The sequence below is a fragment of the Pongo pygmaeus genome, chromosome 13 (genome assembly GCF_028885625.2).
Source record: "Pongo pygmaeus isolate AG05252 chromosome 13, NHGRI_mPonPyg2-v2.0_pri, whole genome shotgun sequence".
Lineage (NCBI taxonomy): Eukaryota > Metazoa > Chordata > Mammalia > Primates > Hominidae > Pongo > Pongo pygmaeus.
This window is the reverse complement of record NC_072386.2, coordinates 84862976-84881660: the sequence shown is the minus strand read 5'-3', so window position 1 is coordinate 84881660 and position 18685 is coordinate 84862976. Positions and strand designations below refer to the sequence as shown.

Here is an 18685-nt window from a genome sequence, read left to right as displayed (position 1 = left end):
ATGTTGGTCAGACTGGTCTTGAACTCCTGACCTCAAATGATCCACCCACCTTGGCCTCCCAAAGTGCTGGGATTACAAGTGTGAGCCACCACACCTGGCCTAACCATATACTTTTTTGTAAATAAACTATTCATATCCATGTTGGTATGCTAAGATAAAATAACGTATTACTAAATATAAGCCATAACCCAGAGATGAGTAACCAAGATAAAAAAGTAAAACACATACATTTGAAAAAGACACAAAAATACATTTTGATACCCATTGACCACAGTCTATAAGAAGAAAAAAAAGTACACACAAAAAGCATCAAGGAGATCATTCAATGTAGAAAAAGAGAAGTAAGGAAACATCTTTAATATCTGAGTTGAGGAGAAAAAGGAAACAGGCAGTTTTAGAAAAAAGGAAAGGGGCAGAGAGATGTGTGACAATTTAAAGACTCTGAAGAAGAGATCTAGAGATCTTTGCTGACATAATGTCAACAAAATGAAAGAGATACAAAACCATGTAGAGAAAGGCAATGACAGAAAAATGTCGATTAGAATTAGAAAACCAACTTAAGTGCTCAGTAAATAAATAGAAAAGTAGCTGTGTTCAGGGCTTCAAGGACACATTCCATTTTTTAAAAAAAAATCTGTGATCAAAACATGAATGCTCATATTACTTTTAAGTTATACATATATTTTTATATATATGAAATTTATTTCTATAAAACAGAAGTTGAGTAACACATATACTTCGTGTATACAATGGAGGTATCTGTGTAAAATGAGTAAATTTCCATATGTCTTATATCTAAAAGAAAAAGAAGCAGAAACAAAATATAAGCTACATATCAAGACAAATTTTGATGTTTCAGTGACACAAATAGGTCTTCTTTAAAGAATTTGAATGCAGCAGAGGATACTACAAAAGGAAGAAAAGATGACCACAGACAGCAAAAATATCTTCAGATATAAAAATTCAAACTAGATAATGAAGAGTGCACTTGACATTATACATCCAAGGCTTGGTCATTGTTTTCAAAATCATTAAAGAATAAGTGGCTGAGCATGGTGGCTCATGCCACTTTGGGAGGCTGAGGCAGGCAGATCACGAGGTCAGGAGTTCGAGACCAGCCTGACCAACTTTGCAAAACCCCATCTCTACTAAAAAATACAAAAATTAGTTGGGTGTGGTGGCACATGCCTGTAATCCCAGCTACTCAGGAGGCTGAGGCAGGAGAATTGCTTGGAGGCATAGGTTGCGGTGAGCTGAGATGGCGCCATTGCACTCCCCCCTGGGAGACAGAGCCAGACTCTGTCTCAAAAAATAAAAATAAAAATAAAAATAAATAAATAAATAAGTATAATATTTTGGCATTCAAAAAATTTTCAGATTATGTTGTTTCTCTTTTATACATATTTTTAATATAAATTTTTTCATCTCAACCTTGCCTCAGCGGCTCAGCTGACTCACAACCCCATGACGCACATGCCTATAAAGTTGTGTTGTGAGTTTCTGAAATACATTTTAAAATAGAATTCTTTTAATTATGAAAATGGAGACATAAAATGAATTTGTATCTCGGTTTTAGTCAAGTAAAATTAGAGTTAAATCAATTAATAAATGGTTAAAATGTTCTACAATATGAAAAACATACCCAGTTGCCTCTTCTTCTAATTCATGGTTTTTCTTTCTTATTTGATTCACATTATACTCCAGTGATGATACTAACACAGAAAGCTTCCTTAATTCTTCATTTTTTTCTTCAGGCTTAAAAAAAAGTGTTTAAAATTATTTTTGTAAAATCTAGAGATCCTCTTTTATCTTAAAAATATTATTTCTCATTAAGTTGATGAATAATAGGTATTTGGGCAGGGGTGTAAAGTGCATTTTATAAACCTGATGCCAATAAGGGCAGATTTCAAAAATAGTCACTTTTCTTAAAACTGCTAAAAATGATTCATACTTTCATCATTATATTTTCTGAAATTTAAACTGCCAAAAATGTTTGTTACAAACAACGGTTTTTACACATAAAATACTAAGGGTTAGTAAAAAAAAGTGTAGTTATATTTACATTTTAGTTTTTAAAGATGCTCTAGAAACATTGTCATTAATAGTTTAAGACATTCCAAGTTTTCTTAAATTACATCTTACTAAGACGATTTTAAGAAAACTCTTATCTATTTCCCATTACATTTTTGATCCTCATCTGTCTTCAGGCTGAGCTAAATACTGTCATTCTCTGTAAGTATTCACCCACAGGTTTCAATTTTTCCCTTTCTCTTAACCATTTCTCTTTAAATAAAGTTTTTTTATATAATAAACAAAAACACAACTTTTGTCTACTTTTTGTGGTTTTTCTATTGTCCTGTTTCTCCCCTTCAATTGGACTCTATGACACATGGTCTTATCCAGAAATCTATTTTTCATCACTTATTGTGTTTTTAATACTGAAATCTGATTTTTAATAATTCCAATAAAAAAGTCCAAGGGTCATGAAGGACTTTATCCTGCTTTACTCAGCAGCAACTGCGAGCAGGGACCAAATGTTCCCTCTGCTCCCCTGACCCCGCTTCATTTCTAAATGCAGCAACCTCTGTTCTTCAGCCCTATTCCTTTCTGTTTTTTGTTTGTTTGTTTGTTTTTGAGACGGGGTCCCCCACTGTCACCCAGGATGGAGTGCAGTGGCATGATCTCAGCTCACTGCAACCTCCGCCTTCTGGGTTCAAGCAATTCTCCTGCCTCACCCTCCCAAGTAGCTAGGATTACAGGCTTGTACTACCACGCCCAGCTAACTTTTCATATTTTTAGTAGAGACGGGGTTTCGCTATGTTGGCCAGACTGATCTTGAACTCCTGACCTCATGATCTGCCTGCCTTGGCCTCCCAAAATACTGGGATTACAGGCGTGAGCCACCACGCCCAGCTGCTTTTCCACTTTTTAAATTATCTCAGGACTCCTAAAATCTCAAAACTTTGACCTAGATTCCCTAATCTACATTTCCAGCTCTGACCTTTTTCTTGAGGCCTTTTCCTTCTAGTACACATATTATAGACAATATTGTCAACCACAAGCTCAGACATTGCTACTTGGTTCAGATCACTTTTGTAGACAGTGAATCTTGTCTATTTTATGTTGGTTCTTATTGATGTTACTTTGAGTATACTGTTATTTTCTAATCTCAAAGGGGGACAGTCTCACCATTACGATATTGACCAGTATACCTTGTCCTTTTTTTCTTTCTTTCTTCTTTTTTTGACCAGTATACTTTGTCCCTTTTTTTCTTTTTCTTTTTTTTTTTGAGATGGAGTCACACTGTGTCATCCAGGCTGGAGTGCAGTGGCGTCATCTTGGCTCACTGAAACTTCCACCTCCTGGGTTCAAGTGATTCTCCTGCCTCGGCCTCCCAAGTAGCTGGGACCACAGTTGCACACTACCACGCCTGGCTAATTTTTGTATTTTCAGTAGAGACAGGGTTTCACCATGTTGGCCAGGCTGTTTTTGAACTCCTGACCTCAGGTAATCCATCCACCTCAGCCTCCCAAAATGTTGGGATTACAGAAGTGAGTTATGGTGCCCAGCCCTTTTTTTCTTTTATAATGAAAACTTTCCCATGAGAATCAGATTATCAATTGTTTGCCTTTGTTTTCTTTTAAAGAGTTTCCTTTTCCATAGAGATATGGCATGATGAACATCTTGTTCTACAGTTTCTTTCGGGGGACACTCAACTATATCATTGGGAAGCTCCAGTCAAGTAGAGATCTCCCTTCTTCCCAATCAAGATTCTTCATCTCAAAATGGTGTCCACCAAATGTCTTAATCCAGGTAGTCTCTTGCTTAGAAATTCATGAAATAAGAACCTTCTTGAGAAGTTGGAGGCTATTGATTGAGATGGTTTAATGCTGTCCCTTATTATATGTTTTACTCCCAAGGCAGACATAAAAGTGGCTATTAATTCTATGCCTGATATCTAACTCACTTCTATGGGAATCTACACAAAATGTTTTATTTATGAGACAGAGTCTCGCTCTGTTACCCAGACTGGAGTGCAATGGCTTGATCACCACTCACTGCAGCCTCAGTATTCCAAGCTAAAGCGACCCTTCTACCACAGCCTCTCAATGTAGCTGGGACTACAGGCATGCACCACCATGCCTCAGCTAAGTATTTAATTTAATTTAATTAATTTATTTTTTTAAGACAGGGTCTCACTATATTGCTCTGGCTGATCTCAAACTCCTGGGCTCAAGCCATCCTCCTGCCTTAGCCTTCCAAAATGCTAGGATTACTGGCATGAGCCACCTCCCCCAACCAGGTGTTTAACTGGGGACTAACATGAATCACTTAGTACGTGGAACATAGTGAGCTACATAAAATATTTGCTATTAGCATAATAATTTTATTGTATATCTTAACAAAATTGTGTATGTTAGGTAGGTGGCATGCCAATGGAAGTAGTCTCCTATAGCTGCGCTGAATCGTTCTTCTCACCACCGAGAGTTGCAGCAAATGGGGGGCATATAATTTATAACTTACTTTTCTCTCTGTATGACTCAATAGGCAATGACTATGTATACACTGCAATGAAATAGCACCTCCTGGATTGAACAGTACATAACTGACATGACCAGCAGAGACAGGCTAAAGACACTGAGCTGAAAACTCTGGACTCGAGGCTCCTGAATCAGTTCCCTCTGAGCAACTGTTGCTGTGTTGCTGCCTTCACAAGCACTCTGCTGAACACTCAGATTGAGGGACTGCACTAGGGTGCATCAGACAAGCTGCAGCCAGAACTGCTCAGCTGACAAACTGGTAGCAGTCCAGAAACACAATTCTGGCTGCATAGTGAAAAAAGGCCAATTTAGATTCTTTTTCATAGTGAGAAAAACATAAACTTGTGATTGAACGATTCTCCTCTATTAGACTAATTGGTTTAGATTTGGTATTTAATTGCTAAAAATACATTTAGAATATAAACCTTACTGTGTCAAGGTCTCGAAGAAATAATTGGTATGGTATAAAGTATTTAATTGTATGCTAAAAACTTCTAAGCTAAAATATTTTCAATGTATGCAAGGATAGGTGGCATACATATTATATATTATTCCCCCATTAAGCAAATTTATGAGACAAAATTATCTTCCATAAAAAATAAAAGCCATGTAAAATTAAAGACTAAGTTTTTCTGCACAGACTAGACAACAATTGCTAACACATAAGGTCAATGAGAGTCAGAACAGTCAGAGAAAGCTTCATGAAAACAAAAAAATTGTCTGCCAGGTCTGAATGAATGAGGCTAGATGAACAGAAACTGAGAAGGCAGAAAGGATAGCATGAGCAAGACAAGTGCTGAAATCTGCCCAATTAACTCTGAGGATAAAGTCCAATGGCAAGGAAATAAAAACGCGTGTCCACATGATAACCTGTAAGTGAATGTTTGCAGCAGCATTTTTCATAATAGCTAAAAAGTGGAAACTAACCTAGAGGTCCATCAACTGATGAATGAATGGAAAACCAGTATAGCCATGGAATAGAATATCATTTAACTATAAGAAGAAGTAAACTGCCAATGTGTGCTAAAACACGCATGAATTCTGAAAACATTAAGCTAAGTGAAAAAGCCAGTCATAAAGGACTACATATTGTATAACTCTACGTATATGAAATATGCAGAACAGGCAAACCTATGGAGACAAAAGTAGATGGTGGTTGGCCTACAACAGGGGTAGGTGGAGGGACATGGAAGAAGGTTGCAGTCATGCCTAGGAGATGTGGGGTCACTTTTCAGGGTGATGAAAATGCTGTGAATATACTAACAGATACTGAGTTGCACATTTTAAATGGTTGAACTGTCTGATACATGAATTATGTCTCAGTGAAACTGTTTTTAAAATCCAATGGCAGGATCGAGACAATTTTCTCAGCTCTCAATTTTTGATGTACATACTATATCAGATCTAAATATTTCTACACTTTTATAGTATATTTTAAATAAAAGGTAAATAAAGAAAATGCCTAACTTTTCAAATAGTTTGTAAATTAACATAAAACATGTACATTTCAAAGAATAGTATAATGGCCTTCCTGTACAAGTTAACCTAGAATCTGTGAAATAAATAGACACAGATTCTGTGTCCTTTCACAAAAGTGAAGAAATAAAACAATTTTCTGGAACATTCCATTAAACACTCTCCTCTGATTTAATCTGGCCTGCCTCATCATAGCAATACAAAAATTACTTGAAAATATGTTTAACAGGAAAAAAGTCAATTTTCTCTGAGGAATGATGTATAATTATCAACTTTTCCAAGGGTACATATTGTAAGAGAAAAGGTATGCAATTGTTTTTCAAAATGGTAGAACAAAAGTCACAATATAAAAAAAAGTACATTATAAAGATAGTAAAATGGAAATAATTAATTATAATGAAAATACAAAATCAAGCTTCTGCCAAAATTAGTATCCTAAAACATGTTATATAATTCAACCAGCTACAGAATAACTGTCGACATGTTAAATTCCATACATACTTGACTTTCCACTTGAAATAATTTCTTCTCTGAGGCCTGTGTCTCATCCAAATTAATGTGACATGATATACCTTCCAGTGGAGACTCTAACATAGTTAATATTTTAAGAGAATCAGCCACTTCTTCTTGAAGTTGTCTCAAAACCACCTGATAAAATATTTTTGTTACTGATTTTATAAATTGCCTCATTATTAAATTATGTTAATAATATTTAACTCTAACATGCCTACTTTGAAAATTATCACCACACACATCAATTCACCGTCTTTTCATCACATGTACACACTTTTATTTATTACTGAATTCAGTGAGGGATGCAGAATGTGTTATCCTCCTTCCAAATTGGTATTCTCTTACTTAACACAACAGATTCATTCCACCATTCAATCATCTTAGAAGCTCAACTCAACCTCAAAGTTCCTAACATATTCAATCAACTGTTCAAATCCTTCCAACAGATTCCTGTCTCAGAATAAAAGTAAAATTCCAATGGCCTTTGAGGCCCTAGGTAAACAGGCCTGTACCTCCCTCTCTGACTTCAAGCTCCTACAACTCCCTCCTGTAATTACTCCATTCCCACTGTACATGAAGCTTGCCACCCCTCTTTAGTCTGAAAATGGGGATCTAATGCCTAACTCATAAATCACAGGCAGCTACAGTATCTTTGTATTGGGCAAAGTTATATTCAAATGACAGTCATTGAGCCTTGAAATAAAAATTATGAGCTAATTATTAATAAAAATATTCAAAGTAAATTATTAATACCAGTGGGAAGACTAAATCAAATATGGTTTTGCCGAAATTTACCACATTTACCCTAAATTATAATTTTATAACAAATAGGTGCCTTTAAAACATTATGTGGTCATAAAAATATGTAATTTGAGACTGACACATTTTCAGATTTAAGTTATATTAATATGAATAATAAAGCTATACCAACTAAAATATATAAAAAGCTACTTAAAGCAAGATATTACAAGACACAGCAATACACTTCAGTTCATCTGGGAAATCTAGAATTAAGTGTCGAAGCAAATCACTTAATTAAATTTTAATTTGAAAATACTCATTTCAGGTGTAAACATTTCCATTTATACCTTCATCATGGTCTTAACATGTGGCAACATAAAGACATTCAAATTATTATTTCAGCAGTACAGGACTATCTACCTTAAAACATGACTCTGTGTCTAATAAAATTTCATAGGTGACACAATGTCTTTTCTCAAAGTAAATCATCTCTCAGCTCTACCTTTTATTTCCTGGAAACAGGTATGTTTCCAAGCTGATATAGTAAACACATTTTTCCTTTTTTTTTTTTTTTTTTTTTTACTAAAAAGCTTTGTTGAAATATAATTTACATACTATAGAATGTATCTGTTTTGATGTGAAGTTAAAAGATTTCTAGTAAATTTACTGAGTTGTGCAGCCATCTCTACAATCCAACTTTAGAGCATTTCCATCACTGCAAGATCCCTCATGCCCATTAGCAGTCACTACCAGCTTCCAGCCCCAGCCCTTCACAAACATTAATCTACTTTTTGTTCCTATACATTTATCTTTTCTGGATGTTTCATGTAAATGGAATTATACACTATGGTAAACACACTTTTTATCTATTGATTTTTATATTCAACTAGGTTCAACATGTATCCAGAACCAAATGTTTAAATTTTCTTTCTAGAAGTTTGAAAATATTTATCTTCCTTGATACTTACTACTCTTTCTTTTTTCTTTTTCTCATATTGAAAGAGACTTTCTTTTAAATGATTATATTCATTCATTAGCTTCTTATTTTTCTCTTCTAGCAGGAGGTCTTTCCTTCCACTCTCAATAAAGACTCTTTGGATATTAATTACTATCTCTTCATGATGCTCTTTCTGATGAACATCCTCTAGTTGCTGTTCAAGTCGCAGATTTTCACGTTGGAGTTGACATGTCCTCTTTTCTACATAGTTCCACTTTCCAGTGGATTTACTCACTTCAGCTTCTGCATTTTGATACATCTCTTTCATTTCCTTTATTTGCTGCTGTGTTTGGCTTAGGTTGTTTTGTACAGTTTCTAAAGCCAGTGACTTTTTTCTGAGAGTATCTCTTGTCTTCCGGAACTTATCTTTTAAGGTATTGAATTTAATTTGCATTTTAGAAAGTTGTTCAGTAAGAAACTCATTCTCATCTTTTACTTCGGAAATATCAGAACTGATTTTTACTTGTTCAGAAACATCTTGTGTTCTCTCTAAAGCAAGTTTTAGGTTTCTTTCTGTTTTCACACTTTCATTGTGTTTACTTATAGCAGCAGCCAGTCTAGACTGATAAGGTTCAATGTCAGCTTCCAGTCTTTCCTTGCTTTCTTTTTCCTTCATCAGTTTGGAATTGAGCCTTGCATTCTCAGCTTTGAGATCATTAAGCTCTTGTTGATACTGGAATGCTGTTTTTGTTAACATTTCCTCATTGAGTTTCACACTCAAGTTCAGCATTTATTTCTCTAACAATTTTAATGTACTTAAGATATTTATTTTCTTTTTCCAGGTTGTCATTTTTCATTGTGCATATTTCCTGTCTGAGTATAGCAATATCTGTCTTCAAAATGCAATCTTCATCCATCAGATCTTTCATTTCTTCATGATTATGAAAATCCTAAATAAAACAAAAGAAAGTTTTAGCTAGCACTCAATAAAATAACATACCATGATTACCTCTGAAGTTAATGAATAACCTGCACATCCATATACTAAAAAGGTTACTGTAAGTGGATGTCCAACTGGAGAAAAAGTTAAAGCAAAACTTTGAACCTTATAGAGCATAAATTTCAAAAAGTTCAGAAATGTGTTTAAAGTCAATGAATTTATAAAAGTAAACACACACACACACGCACACATGCACACACGCACACCAGAGAATTTTTAAGAATATCAGAATTGGAAAAGCCTTTCCCTGAATTATAACAAACCCAAAAGCATAAATTAAAGCATTAACAAATTTGACTAAATTAAAATATACAAAAAAATTGCATTTACACTTTGATATCTAAGCCATACACCACCCTATAGTAAGAACCTTAGTTCACACGTATTTGGACAAATAAAATTTCCCAAAGTTATTATAGTTCTGTTTCACTGATAATATTCTATTGTAGTTTGACTCTTTTAACACTTTTATTGTCAGTTATAAGAATTACATTTACTAAATCATAAATCTAGACATTATACTAGTCACTCCTATATACATTCATTGATGAACCCATCTAGTTACCACAATTTTGAGAAAGAAAGGTTAAAAATATAAGCAAGCTACAGGATTTTCCCCAGGACTTCTGACTCTACTTCTAGGTCTGCAACAGATCACAGTTACTTCTGTGGTGCAAATATATCAATACGAAAGAAAACTTTTATTTCAAAACCCCAATAGTAAATAAGATAAAATTTATAGAGCTCTTCTCAGAATATCATGAGATTATTTGTGATTGCAATAATTTGTTTCTTCTTTGTAATATTAGGTACAGTAATCAATATGAAATAGAGGAAAGTAAAAGGAACAATTTTACTGGGAACAAAATTTTCTATTTGGATGCCAAGATTTATAATAAATATTAATAATTGTACCTATAAGTGTCATTATTCATTTTTAAAAATGAGATAACATTTCTGGTTTGTTTTAGACCTAAATAATATATATTAAATCAAGTGGATATTATAAGTAACATACAGTTTAAAATACAGAGTTTAAAATAAAGTTTAAAATATAGAATTTTTACCAAAGATTGATTTACCTGATTTGGAGTATTTCTTGCAGTCTTCGGTTTCATCTCTAGTGATTGAACAGTTGGCTCAAGTTGTTTTGCTTCAACTTCTTTCTTATATTGTTTCTCTTTCCTTTCTAATTCTTCTCTATTTTTTTTGTACAGCATATTAGCATTTGTTTTTTCTTCATTTTCTTGTTTTAAGGTGCATCTGCAGATAAAGACATTTATCTTAAAATTCATTTTGTTAAAAAATAAAAAGTTCATCTTGTGATCTACCTCTGCATATGTTGTTTATTATCCTAATAAAATTTCTACGTTCTATATTATTTTTCCTTTGTAGTTTTCAGATATTTAATTTCTCACTTCAACATCTTCAAAGAATGCATATACTTGAAAAGTAGTGAGGAAAGAATATTCTGCTAAAGTTTCTGTTTCTAGTCACTCTAGTATATATTATAAAAAAGGATACTGGAGATTATTCAGTAAAGTTACAAGTTCAAAATTACCTTTTTGAATCACACTGTCATAATTACTCCCTAATTTAAAAAGATCATTTAAAATTAACTAATTTTTTAAAGTTACTATTTATTGACAAGTGTGTAAGTTCACCAGAAATAAATTTCAATCTTTATGAAATATTGCAGGTATCTCTCCAAATGATTGACAGTGTAAGATGGCACCTTCAGATGTCTCTCAAACTATATCTGCAGATGACTGTAACCCAAAACTAGGTTAAAGAGTCTAACTTCTCCACACTTTTTACATTTCTTTCTTAATACTTTCAATTCACCTTGTTATGACATATATTTTATAGTTATTGGCCTATTTTTCAATATGTGTAATATATAATTAATGCCCTTAATAAGTATGTGTATGTTTACACAAGTTATATTTTAATGTGAAATCTAGTCCCAGAAGTGAAGTTGGTGAGTTAAAGGGATGTCGGGTTATTTGAAATTTTGACACACAGCACTAAGTTACCCTTCAGAAATAATTTACCAATTTCATATACCAACAGTGTATGAGAATGTATTTTTCCTCACATTTGCCAACACTAATAATTACTTTATAAACATCAGCATGACTTTAAAAAATATATCTTATTTTATGTTAATTTGCATTTTTCTGATTACCAGGCAGGGCTAAATATCCCTGGTAAAAGTATAAAACTTGTTAATCATAAGAAATATTAGTCCAATTTTGAATTAGTTTATAGCACAACGACAAGTATCTGCTGTTAAATACTGCTATAGGCAGCCAGGTACGGTGGCTCACTCCTGTAAACCCAGCACTTTGGGAGGCTGAGGTGGGCAGAACATCTGAGGTCAGGAGTTCGAGACCAGCCTGGCTAACATGGTGAAACCCCATGTCTACTAAAAATACAAAAAATTAGCCGGGCATGGTGGCACATGCCTGTATTCCCAGCTACTATGGAGGCTGAGGCAGGAGAATCACTTCAACCCGGGAGGCAGAGGTTGCAGTGAGCCAAGATCATACCATTCCACTCCAGCTTGGGCAACAAGAGAGAAACTCCATCTCAAAAAAACAAAACAAAACAAACAAAACAAAAACACTGCTATAGGCTTACCTATCATGCTCTTCCTTCAGCTTCTTGGGAAATTGCTGAGGATATGTTTTCCCAATCTTTCTTTATTGGGTTAATCTGTCAGCAGCAGCAGCAGATGTGCTATCACATATATTTTCTGATAGTTGTATTTTTTCACTTTTGTTTGTATTGTTTCCTTCTTTGACCTTTAATAAAAGTAATATTAATAATAATTATTGTTTTATTCAATAAAAATAACTTTTTTCCTGATTTTTTCACTTGATTCAGGTTAACTGTCACCATTTTAATCATAAAAATATTTTGTGCTTAATTTAATTTTATCATTATACCTAATTATTATAATTATAAGATATTCTTATCATCACATCATTGAAATTTTTGTAAAGTCTGCTCATTTCTGTTTGAGTGAATAGAAGAATTTTCCAAAATTTCAAAAAGGGCTCTTCTCTATTTTGTGTTTTATTCCCACCCACTCTGCTATCTGATATAAATGTTTATGCTATCTAACTGGCAGAAACAGAGAAATAAAAAGACACAGGCATAACATATGTCTTCTGTCTTTACCACCTGGATTTTACATGAAATAGCCAGATAAAGAGGATGTGACCTTGTAGGGCTTCAGGAACAGAAAAGAAACTTTCCCTTTTCTGCACTAAGCTGTTCTTTTTCCCACTGCTTTTTATCTCTCTTTTTTTTTCTTTGAATCCTGGGATATCAAAAAGGTAAAGGTGCTCCCTGAACTACGGGAACAAAAGTTTGCCACAACACAAGAAGCAGAGTGAAACTGCTGAGTTTCTAGTGTAGAATTCTGGAAAATGAGATGCTTCCCAGATTTCACATTCAATTACCACAAAAGTTTATAGGTGGAAAACATATGGTACAGTTATCTACTTTAGCCCCATTATCCGCTGATAATGGGAGTCAAACAAACCAAGACATATTAAATGTTTCATCCAAAGTTCCTAAGGTGGAATGAAATGAAATGAAATGCCCTAGCATTTCATGGCACCAAATAACATGATACAATTCCATATTGCTGAATTACATAAATTACCAGATAAATTTATCAAATTATTCAGATATATTAAAAGTCCAACTTAAGCAAAGCAATTTAATGCCTCAGAGGGTAGAAAAAAGCCTCATCTGCTTTACTTTGGAAGAAGTAAATTTCTAGATTTTTGTCTATCTTTAGAACACAATGTACAGAACTCAACTTTCTACTAAAGAGTCAAATGCTAAATTTCTGGCTGAGAAGTTATGCCTCTTATATGATAAAAAATCATACATGTCAAAACTTACCATACTTTATTAAACAACATAATATAAAGGTCTGATTCAACAGAAATATTGGAGAGTGGGAATTTTTTAAAATATGTGGAAGTATGTAATTGTTTTCAAAAATATTTGAAATAACCATGATGAGACTGTAAGTTTAAACAGTTTGAGCTAAGCAGATAAACTGGCATGCATGAAAACACATTAAACAGACTCCTTTGGCTGGGAATATTCACTGCAACTCTCAAGGTTAGATGTGTTTTTGTGGCTCTTCTCAGTCATTGCTTCCCACCCATTGTATTTTCATTCTATCATTAAATACATATAATTCATCTCTAAATGAATACAGAAAAAAGAATCTAGAATCTAGAGCTTGTTTCTTTAGCAATTTCTTTAAGTTGATCTGGTTCAGAAGGTCACATGGTATATGGCTGAATTAGTTTCCCAGCCCATATGCCACTTGGAAGACTGAGAGTGAGACTTAGGTTGATTAATGAACAAACATTATGAGAACATTCTCCAGAACTGTTATTTAGATAGCAGAACTCATCTACTTTGACACATAATTACACATTTAGAAAACCCCACTGTAACTATACACATGAGATTTTCTTGAATAGAAAATTAGACTGAATCGAATAATTGATAAAGAGAAAAAAGAGAAGCAGTGAGTGAACCTCTGTCTTTTTGAAGTTGAACTGTCTCTTTCTTCAAAGCCAGGAACTCTAGTTGTAACATGCCTACCTCATTCTTAAACCTTGGAATATCTTGCTGTAAATCTTCTAGCTATACTTTTTATGTCCTCTCACTATGTGGTAGAGAATAACTCACATTTTCTAATTGAAGATTCACGCTTTGGTAGTTATCACCACTGGGATTGTCAAATAGTGGCTTCTGAACAAGCACTGTATTGGTTTTCTGTTTTTATAAGTATCTGTAACAGCAGATTTACTGTGGCTTTCTATCTGAATCATATGCTTCATTTCTTTGGGGTGGGTAAACCACAAATCAAAAACACTTTCAGGATCTCTAGACTGAGGACAATGCCTAATGTCTAATTTCCAGTCAGTGGTATTTGGGTTTATATTTTTTGCCATTTGCATGTCAAACTCTTAATCTCTTTCATTTCAATCATAATTGCCGGGTTCCTTAATTTTTTGGTTTCTTTATCATTACAAAAATTTTCTTCATCTGTGTTGGAAACAAGCTATGTGTCTGGTTTGTTTTCATTTTTATAGTCTGATTTATTTTCATTTAAATGAAGCTTAGAAGATGACTGGTAAGTGTATTTAAGGGACCTGGAGTGTGAATGGAATGAAAAGACATTTGACATGGGCTTCCTCTGTTCAGGCGCTGCCTGGAATGCCACAGAGTTAGACCCTCCCGATGCATCTTCCTCCTCACAATCAGGGACATGATTCATCAGATTAGAGGGCACTCCCTTTAAGTTCGTCCCTTTTTAGAGTTACTATGTAGGAGCTCTTCCTCAGGGCAAGCAGTAATTTTGGAGTTTTCAAAACTTTCACCAATATTCAGCTTGAGCTTCCTTGTAATGAATTTTAAAGGAAGTCCTGAATATACAGGTATATTCCCTTTATCACAATTCTTACCCAGTTCTGGTTCTTGAGACATTTTTTATCCCACAGGTGCAAAAGTGGAAAACTAATTTGCTTGTTTGGTTTCTCAGATGTCTTTTCTGTCAGAGTGCATGTTTTAAAATTAGCTTTAATCAAGTATAAACAAAGAAATATTAGAAAATAATTAAAATTTAACTGTGAAACAATCTATGTGTTGCTACTCTTAAATTATGGGATTGTAACTAAAAAGTGAAAAATAATTTGCCATGGCTTAACATAGGACAGAAACATGAACCGGCAAGCTGAACTCTCAGTGTTTGTTTGGACTAAACTTAATTCATTATGTGTTAAATCTACCAGAAATGAAATCAAAGATGATATGTAGAATTATAAAAGCTTCCTCTGTTAAAAAGATTTTACCTCAGCATACCAGAAAGAGTGAGCCCCTACAGTGCATTTATATTTCTGAAGATTAACTAGAGACTAGGCAAACACTAAATTATTAAGAGCCAAACTGAACACCAATCAGAAAGAGAAGCAAAATTTTAAATGCTAATTCAAATGACGTACTATGATAGTATTATGTATCTAGATAGATTTTCTGCTTATCTCCACTTATATATTTAAATCCCACTAGTGATAGTGGATGGATTTTTTAAATTTTAGTAACATTTACTATTTATTTATGTTGAAATAAATTTATTGTTTGTACCCTGACACCAACGGTCCCATTCTGCAAGGTAGGATTCTCTTAATAGGCAACTGGGTTGACTTTTACGACCCCATTCACTCCCTGAACACAGACACAGAAGTCAACTGGCGACCACAAAACAGAATAAATCTTTAAACTCGGCACTGGTGACCAGCAATATAAAACTGCCACATTTGAACCACTGGCAATGATGACTCCTTTAACATTAGTTTAACTCAGTGACCATCATTGTTAAATTGTTCATAATTTCTATTCCTTAGTAATATGACTCAATATTTCATGTTACCTCCTGTATTATGAGTAAGGTTATAAAAATAAAAGGGCAAGATAATTCTGGAAATTTCTTGCCTCAATTCCAAGGGTAAAGACAGCTATGAGTTAGTACAGATGGTAGGAATATCTTAAGTTTCATAACTGGTTCAAATGTTTTAAAAATTAAATATTATGATCTATTGGATTCTAAAGGTATAGTCTAAAAGGTCATGTCATTTGGACTACACTTTGTTACTAAAGCAAAAAAAACCCAATATTAAACAAGAAGCTTAAATTTTTATATACCTGTGGTTGCTTCTTTTCACTTCTTTCAAGCCTTTCTTGCTCTTCCTCTGAAGCCACTCGTAAGGCTTGTTTTGTTGACAAATTCGTAGGTTTAGTTCAAATGAACTAAGAACAGTTAGATAAATACTATAATCTTTATAAAAATAGAGAATAACATTTCTTTGTATTTTATATTTTGAGAGTTTAAATGAAGCTGAATGTTTACTGAAATATTTACTTATTTAAGAAATACTTCTAATTATCCAAAACTTCAACAAACCACTTGGGGAGACACTAGATATCACCAGGTTCAAGCCATACACAATCTCAGAGTCACTCACAAATTGTTCCACCCAACATAAATAAACAAAACTGTTTGAAAAAAAACCAAAATTTTAAAATACAGTCAAAATATACAATGTAATACTTTACTATACTTCATAACACTATCTTTTTAACAACATACTAATTGAGTTGGCAGTTACTAATAATTTGCAAAATTATTGTTGTTTATACTTTAATTAGTATGCACCCCGTTTTTCACATCGCAAATGTTCTACTATTCTGAAAAATTTATTTTCATCTTTTAAGACTCAGAATGTAGGCTGGGCACAATAGCTCACATCTGTAATCCCAGTACTTTGGAAGGCCAAAATGGGAGAATTGATCGAGGCCAAGAGTTTAAGACCAGCCTGGGAACCATAGCTAAACCTTGACTCTACAAAAAATTAGACGGGCATGGTGATATGTGCCGGTAGTCCCAGCTACTCAAGAAGTTTAGGTGAGAAGATCCCTTGAGCCCAGGAGTTTGAGGTTGCAGTGAGTCTCGATCACGCCATTGCACTCCACCCTGGGTGACAGAGTAAGAACTTGTCTCCAACAGAAAAAGAAAAAAAAAAGGCTCAGAATGCTATGTGAAGTCTTCCTTGATTCTAGCTATCTTTCTCCACATACACAGGTGTCTGCTTCTTGGGGCTCCCTTAGTACTTTGTCAATTTTTCTAGTGTCACTTTACCACCTGAACCACACATGATGTCTTTACATGTCGATCCCCTTTGCTGCTAGATTGTAGAAGAAAATCTTTTGAATCATCTTTGTATAAACAGTCTTAACTTAGCTAAATAATTAGTTATTGAGTTCCTGCTAAGTGTTAAGCACTGAAGTATAAGGAAGGAAAATAAAAGCTGTCAGGGATGGCTTTCCTAAAGATCATGCATGAGCTGAGACTTAGAGAGTAAGGTTAGCCATATTAAGGGAGGCAGAGGGCAGGAAAGGGTAAGCACATGCCAGGAAGCAATAAGAGAGGGAGAGAAGCCTCCAAGAGCATATGTATTTCTCTACAAAAGAGGAACGGTAAGGGGGGCATTACCAGCAGCTCAGTAATTCCAGAGAAAAAGGCAGATGGGGAAAGGGCTAGAGATGGAGATTTGGACAGAAGTCAGTTTCTTTTTCTTTTCTTTTTTTGAGACAAGGTCTTTCTCTGTCTCCCAGACTGGAGTGCAGTGGCATGACCTTGGCTCACCGCAACCCAACCTCCCAGGTTCAAGCAATTCTCCTGCCTCAGCCTCCAGAATAGCTGAGATTACAGGTGCATGCCAGTACCACCTGCTAATTTTTGTATTTTTAGTAGAGATGGGGTTTCACCATGTTGGCCAGGCTGGTCTTGAACTCCTGACCTCAAATGATCCAGCCGCCTCAGCCTCCCAAAGTGCTGGGATTACAGACATGAGCCACTGTGCCCAACTCAGAAGTCAGTTTCTGAATGCCTTATATAAACCTTTAAGATGCTTGGACATTAGGTATTCAGGAGTGGTTCACAGATGTATTTGCATTAGAGATAATTAACTCTAAATACTGAGGAGCATAAAATTCTGAGGCACATAAATAAATGAACAAAGATAAAATATAAGGCAATGTTGCAAAGATGATGCAGGCCTGAGAAGATGTTTTTAGAAATATTTAGAATATAAGTATCAGTGGCCATTATAAGAATGAATTTGTATTGAATGAATAAATGTACATATCTGGGTCCCTGGAGAAATACATTCTGCTCATTACTTTACAAAAGTTATCAAATGAGAAGTAAAATAATATACATAAACTGTTTCAGTTACTTGTATTTACTTTATACTTTTTCTGTTTCAGCTTTACTGTGCCAAGAAAATGCATTTGGGTTTGTTGTTGTTGTTGTTGTTTGAGATGGAATATCACTCTTGCTGCCCAGGCTGAAGTGCAATGGTGCGATCTCAGCTCACCACAACCTCTGCCTCTCGGATTCAAGCTATTCTCCTGCCTCAGCCTCCTGAGTAACTGGGATTACAGGCATGTGCCACCATGCCCAGTTACTTTTGTATTTTTAGTAGAGATGGGTTACTCCATGTTGGTCAGGATGGTCTCAAACTCCCAGCCTCAGGTTATCCACCTGCCTCGGCCTCCCAAAGTGCTGGGATTACAGGCATGAGCCACCACTCCTGGCCACATTTGGGGATTTTGTTTTAAAAGTTCTGCTTCCTGGATCTACCAAGCTCATGAGAAAATAGAAGCAAACAAGTCATTTGCATATGTAAGAAACTTTGGATTTATAGCTTGTTATCACCACTCTAGAAGATTATCATCATGTTTTGCAAAACAAAATGTTAATTCTAGACATAAGGGGAAAAAGAAATTAAAACTATAGGGGTGAAAAAATATTGCATAGTTTATTACTGTTCACCTGATCATATGACGGATTAAGGGCACTGAATTTAACTTGTA

At 34.5% G+C, this 18685-nt stretch overlaps 1 protein-coding gene across 1 annotated transcript in view; it reads right to left on the bottom strand.

Annotated features, from left to right (window-relative positions):
- Positions 1–8188: 8188 nt before the first annotated feature.
- The window catches only part of LOC129043715 (putative ankyrin repeat domain-containing protein 20A2), a 45733-nt gene continuing 35236 nt past the window's right edge, over positions 8189–18685 (bottom strand). Inside the window, 5 exon segments of the mRNA XM_054500604.2 lie at positions 8189–8984; positions 8986–9158; positions 10291–10471; positions 11852–12015; positions 15953–16023. Coding sequence (XP_054356579.1) covers positions 8189–8984; positions 8986–9158; positions 10291–10471; positions 11852–12015; positions 15953–16023 — 1385 coding nt within the window.